General features: G+C 48.8%; 2 protein-coding genes across 3 annotated transcripts in view; both read left to right on the top strand.

Annotated features, from left to right (window-relative positions):
* The window catches only part of LOC134396416 (H-2 class I histocompatibility antigen, Q10 alpha chain-like), a 73,517-nt gene that overhangs the window by 54,983 nt on the left and 12,179 nt on the right, over positions 1-6,355 (top strand). The window lies entirely within an intron of this gene.
* LOC134396426 (H-2 class I histocompatibility antigen, Q10 alpha chain-like) overlaps positions 3,748-6,355 on the top strand; it is an 84,149-nt gene continuing 81,541 nt past the window's right edge. Inside the window, exon 1 of the mRNA XM_063122929.1 lies at positions 3,748-3,855. Coding sequence (XP_062978999.1) covers positions 3,783-3,855 — 73 coding nt within the window. The 5' untranslated portion in view covers positions 3,748-3,782. The remainder of the gene's footprint in view (positions 3,856-6,355) is intronic.

Raw genomic sequence — 6,355 nt, 5'->3', positions numbered from 1 at the left:
AGCCAGGTTTTCCCCTCTCAGCTGGTCAGGTGGACGACGGATCCTGGACCTGTGGAGGGGGGGGGGGCTGCACTATGGCCCTCCCTTGCTCACCTGTAGGAAAAAGAGGGAATAATTGCAAGACTGGAGTGGGGGGGGGGGAGGCAGAAATTGGGGTTTCAGATTTGAATGGAGAAGGGGAAACTACCCAGGCTTTGCTCATGCATACAGTTCTCTGAAAGGGTTTAATCTTTGAGCCTGTTGAGGGTTTTGTTTTCTAGGATTCAGGCTGATTGTGCCAGAGCATGCACAGAGTGCCATTTCCTTTCTCATGGAAACAGTTTTTTTTCAAAATCTTTGTAAGAACGGGGCCCTGAACATTGTCCCCTGTCATGTCTAGCCCTGCTCCCCCCTAGGTTGGAAGAAGGTGTTTCAGGTGATCAATAAGAATCAGACTCTGAAGTAGAGGAGTCGGTGCCAGACACAGGCCGGCCTGCACCAGTGGGGGAGAAAGCTCTCACAGCCTCTTCACCAGCTGGGAGTGAACCCTCTCCAGAGCTTATCTCATCACGGGCAAACAATACAGAGTCAGTGGGAAGCCAACATTCTTCTGACGGGGAGAGCACGGAGAGGTTAGCCGATCCTAGAGTACGCCGCAGACTAAAACAGACTCTCCCAACAAGCTGGAGCATGTTCAGAGGAGGGCAATGAGGATGATCAGGGGTCTGGAAACAAAGCCCTATGAAGAGAGACTGAAAGAACTGGGCATGTTTAATCTGGAGAAGATTGAGGGGAGACAGGATAGCACTCTTCAAATACTTGAAAGGTTGTCACACAGAGGAGGGCCAGGATCTCTTCTCGATCCTCCCAGAGTGCAGGACACGGAATAATGGGCTCAAGTTACAGGAAGCCAGATTCCAGCTGGACATCAGGAAAAACTTCCTGACTGTTAGAGCAGTACGACAATGGAATCAGTTACCTAGGGAGGTTGTGGGCTCTCCCACACTAGAGGCATTCCAGAGGCAGCTGGACGAGCATCTGTCAGGGATGCTTTAGGGAGGATTCCTGCATTGAGCAGGGGGCTAGACTTGATGGCCTTATACGCCCCTTCCAAGGCTGGATCTACACTATTGCTTTAAAGCACTTTATAACAGTTTTATAGCGCTTTAAAGCAGTTAAAGCACTTTATAACTGTTATAAAGCGCTTTAAAGCAGTAGTGTAGATCCAGCCCAACTCTACTATTCTATGATTCTATGAGCTTACACCTCGAAGTGCCAATCCCACCCCAACCCCAAAGACTGCAGTTTTAGGGGACCCTGTGCACTGGGAGGTCAGTATAAACAATGCCTCGAGTGGAAGGCAAATTATTTTTTTTCCACTCTGTGCATGCTCATTGCAGATATCAGAACATAGGAAAGGTGGTGGTGATTATAATAACCCACTGCTTGATAGATCTGGCGTTGCTGAAAAGGAAAAGTAACACAATTCTGCTGACTGATTATTTTGCAACTTCTCCCCCTTTGCTGTATATTATTTTATTTTATTTATTTACAATATTCATATAGTGCTCCCCATTCAGAATTTCAGAGCAATGGACAAAATCAAATAGAATCAAAACAATAAAAACACATTAAAAGTACGTTTTTAAAAGAAACAAAAGTGCAAAATAAACCATGGCTGGTCATTAAGGGAAGTCTTCATGGAACGACGTTTTCAGGAGGTGCAGAAAGGAATACAAAGTTGGCACCTGGCTGACCTCCAGAGGCAGGGAATTCCACAGGAGGGGGGCCACCACGCTGAAGGCTCTTCCCCTGGTGGACTCCAATCGGGGAATGGGTCTATGTGGAACCACAAGGAGAAAGCCCTCAGGTTGGTAGGGGAGAAGGCTCTGAACCCAAGTTGTTTAGGGCTTTGTACACAAGTACAAGAACCTTAAACGTGGTAATGAATACGCAGCCAGTGCAGTTCCCTCAGCAGAGGAGTTACATGCTGGAAAGGGGCAGCTCAAGACAACATCCGAGCTGCAGCATTCTGCACTAGCTCCAGCTTCCGGAGCAGCTTCAAGGGCAGCCCCACATAGAGCGTGTTGCAGTAATCCAGCCTGGAGGTTACTAATGCCTGTACCACCGTTGCCAAGCGATCCCTGTCCAGTGAGGCCGTAGTTGGCAAACCAACCGAAGATGGTAAAAGGCACTCTGAGACGTGGCCACTTGAGCCTTTAGCAAACTGCAGGGCTCAGTCCTGGGCCCAGTGCTCTTCAACATTTTTATTAATGATTTGGACGAGGAGGTGCAGGGAACGCTTATCAAATTTGCAGATGACACAAAATTGGGTGGGATAGCTAATACCCTGGAAGACAGAAACAAACTTCAAAGGGGATCTTGATAGGCTGGAGTGCTGGGCTGAAAACAACAGAATGAAATTTAATAGGGATAAATGCCAAGTTCTACATTTAGGGAATAGAAACCAAATGCACAGTTACAAGATGGGGGATACTTGGCTCAGCAATACTACAAGCGAGAAGGATCTTGGAATTGTTGTAGATCGCAAGCTGAATATGAGCCAACAGTGTGATATGGCTGCAAGAAAGGCAAATGCTATTTTGGGCTGCATTAATAGAAGTATAGCTTCCAAATCACGTGAGGTACTGGTTCCACTCTATTCAGCACTGGTTAGGCCTCATCTAGAGTATTGCGTCCAGTTCTGGGCTCCACAATTCAAGAAGGATGCAGACAAGCTGGAGCGTGTTCAGAGGAGGGCAACCAGGATGATCAGGGGTCTGGAAACAAAGCCCTATGAAGAGAGACTGAAAGAACTGGGCATGTTTAGCCTGGAGAAGAGAAGATGGAGGGGAGACATGAGAGCACTCTTCAAATACTTAAAAGGTTGTCACACAGAGGAGGGCCAGGATCTCTTCTCGATCCTCCCAGAGTGCAGGACACGGAATAACGGGCTCAAGTTAAAGGAAGCCAGATTCCAGCTGGACATCAGGAAAAACTTCCCAATTGTTAGAGCAGTACGACAATGGAACCAGTTACCTAGGGAGGTTGTGGGCTCTCCCACCCTAGAGGCCTTCAAGAGGCAGCTGGACAACCATCTGTCAGGGATGCTTTAGGGTGGATTCCTGCATTGAGCAGGGGGTTGGACTGGATGGCATTTTAGGCCCTTCCAACTCTGCTATTCTATGTTTCTAAGAGTACCCTGAAACTACAAACCTGATCTTTCAGAGGCAGAGCAACCCCATCCAGAACAGGCAATGAGCCTCTCTCCCAGACTCGGGAACCCCTCACCCAAAGGGCTTCCATCTTGCCAGGATCCAGCCTCAGTTTTTTGGCCCTCATCCATCCCATGACTGAGTCTGGGCACCGGTCCAGGACCTGCACAGCCTCACCTGACTCAGTTGCCACAAGGGGGTCATCAGCACATTGATGGCTTTATCAGCTTCTATATCACAGTTTGTAACAGCTTTGACAGCTGTTGGGGCCCACAACCCATTCCGTATACCGTTTTCAAACCGCTCTCAAAGTGTCCTATCCTCCCAGGACTGATCTCCACCCACCTGTAACAGGTAAAGGTACCTCATCGGGACGCACCAGCCCCTCCTTCCTCCCCGCTGCAAACTTTCTCTTTCACTTTCCCTGCATCCGGCCCGTCGTCTGCCCAGCAACCACTGCCGAAATCTGAACTCCCGTTTTCCATTGGTCAACTATTTTCCCCTCGGCCAATCCCAGGGACCCCTTCGACAGGTGTTCGCACTCCTTGGAGGAGCGGAGCGAGGTGTCGGCGGCGCTCCGGGGTGAAGATGGGGCCGCGCGGGGAGGCCCTGCTGCTGCTGCTGCTTCTGGCGGCGGGTGCCCTGCCGGGGGGCTGCTCCGGTGAGTACCTCTGGGGGCTGAACCGTCCCGGGGGCGCAGAATCCGCAGCCAGCCTCTTGCGGGGTCTCTTTGCAATGCGCGTAGCATCTCCACCTGAACCCAGTCCCCTCTCCGGTCCTCTTCCGCCCGCCCCAGCAGCCCCCAGTGTGGTCGTCAGCTAGAAATGCACCACATTTTCCTTCCACCTCCCCCCCCCACAAAAGCCAGCCTGGGATTAGCGGGGGGGGGGGATAAATACAAGAGGAAAGAGGAAGCAGCCTCTTTGGGGGGGGGGGACGGACAAAACAGACTTGGAACTTGAACTCTTTGCATTTTTACCCTTAGAGTAGCCGGGTGGCCCCGATCCAGATGGCAGTGCAGAGGGGAGTGTAGCATGGAAATATGTAGCGTGAAGGCAGCAGCCTGCCATCTTCCCTTCCACAATCCGCTCAATATTTACACTGAATCCAAAGGCCTGAAGTGCCTAACAGCCGCACTGTCGCCTGGCTTTCTTGGCGGGTGTGTCGCTCTGCAGGGACCTGCCCAGTCAGGTGCCACTGAGCAACATGAACCTTCCCATACACTGCGCTCAACATCCAAGGTCCTCCTCCGAGTGCCTACTCCGAGGGAAGCTCGGAGGACGACAACAAGGGAGAGGGCCTTTTCTGTGGTGGCTCCCCAATTGTGGACCGATCTCCCCAACGAGGCCCGCCTGGCGCTGACATTGTTATCTTTAGGGCCCCAGGTCAAGACTTTTCTCTTCTCCCAGGCATTTAGCAATATGTAATTACCCTAGGTCTGTTTTTTGTTTGATGATGATGATGATGATATTTAATTTATTTATTTATTACATTTCTATACTGCTCAGGGCTCTCTGGGCGGTTCACAAAAATTAAAAATATATCCCACCTTTTTCCCAGTACTGGGACTCAGGGCAGTTTAGAAAATTAAAACATGTACAATTAAAACATATAAATATAAATTTACAAAAGTTAAAATAGAATTCAACCTACAGTAAAATTAAAAACATGTTAAAACATTTTAAAAACAGTAACAGATTAAAAAAAAAAGGCAGGGGGGGGGAATCCAAAACATTAACACAGGTCCAGAGTAGTTCCAAAAGCCTGCTGAAACAAAAAAAGTTTTTGCCGGCGTCCAAAAGTGTAGCACAGAGGAAGCCAGCCTAGCCTCCCTGGGAAGGGACTTCCAGAGGCTCATCATTTAAAAAAAATGTTTACAGTTGTCTTTAAATGTATGTGTATATTGTATGTTTTGGGTTTTTTTAAATTTTGTATATTGTTTTTAAGTGTTTTTATCTTATGTAAACCGCCCAGAGAGCTTCGGCTATGGGGCGGTATACAAATGCAATAAATAAAATAAAATAAGACTACATCAGCAGTCCCCAACCTTTTTGGCACCAGGGACCGGTTTCGTGGAAGACAATTTTCCACGGACTGGAGGTGGGTGGGTGGGTTGCGGGGATGGTTTGGGGAAGCCCCCCCCCCGACCCCACTCCAGCATCCTGACTTCGCTTCGGCTGGGCAGGCGTTTGTTTAGGGGCCTACAAGGCCATCGAATCCAACCCCCTGGTCAATGTAGAAATCCACCCTAAAGCATCCCTGACAGATGGTTGTCCAGCTGCTTCTTGAAGGCTTCTAGTGTGGGAGAGGCCACAACCTCCCTAGGTAACTGATTCCATTGTCGTACCGCTCTAACAGTCAGGAAGTTTTTCCTGATGTCCAGCTGGAATCTGGCTTCCTTTAATTTGAGCCTGTTATTCCGTGTCCTGCACTCTGGGAGGATCGAGAAGAGATCCTGGCCTTCCTCTGTGTGACAACCTTTCAAGTATTTGAAGAGTGCTCTCATGTCTCCCCTCAATCTTCTCTTCTCCAGGCTAAACATGCCCAGTTCTTTCAGTCTCTCTTCATAGGGCTGTTTCCAGACCCCTGATCATCCTGGTTGCCCTCTTCTGAACACGCTCCAGCTTGAATAGAAAATCTTTAACAGTTGCATAGAAAAGGGAATTTCAGCAGGTGTCATTTGTATATATGGAGAACCTGGTGAAATTCCCTCTTTATCACAGCAGTTAAAGCTGCAGGAGCTATACTAGAGTGACCAGATTTAAAAGAGGGCAGGGCCCCTGCAGCTTTAACGGTTGTGATGAAGAGGGAAATTCACCAGGTTCCCCATATATACAAATAACACCTGCTGAAATTCCCTTTTCAATACAACTGTTAAAGATACAGGAGCCCTGTCTTCCCTTTCATATGGTCATCCTATCTCTTGGACTGTGCTTGATTAATTTGGAGGCTGGTTTCATAACACCCTTATGACCTGATGCTCCACCAGATCTGGTTAGCTTCAGGGGTGGATTTTAGCATCTCCGTCTAAAAACCATGATGATACAGATCCAGGTGTTTACACCCGAACGGCACCAAGGAGCGTTGGATCCACGATTTTGATACAACAATCCATGGAAACATGAGCAAGCTGTGAATGTGTGGTGGATCTGGGGCTCAGT

This window comes from Elgaria multicarinata, chromosome 3, assembly GCF_023053635.1.
Source record: "Elgaria multicarinata webbii isolate HBS135686 ecotype San Diego chromosome 3, rElgMul1.1.pri, whole genome shotgun sequence".
NCBI lineage: Eukaryota > Metazoa > Chordata > Lepidosauria > Squamata > Anguidae > Elgaria > Elgaria multicarinata.
This window is presented reverse-complemented; position numbering and strand designations above follow the sequence as displayed.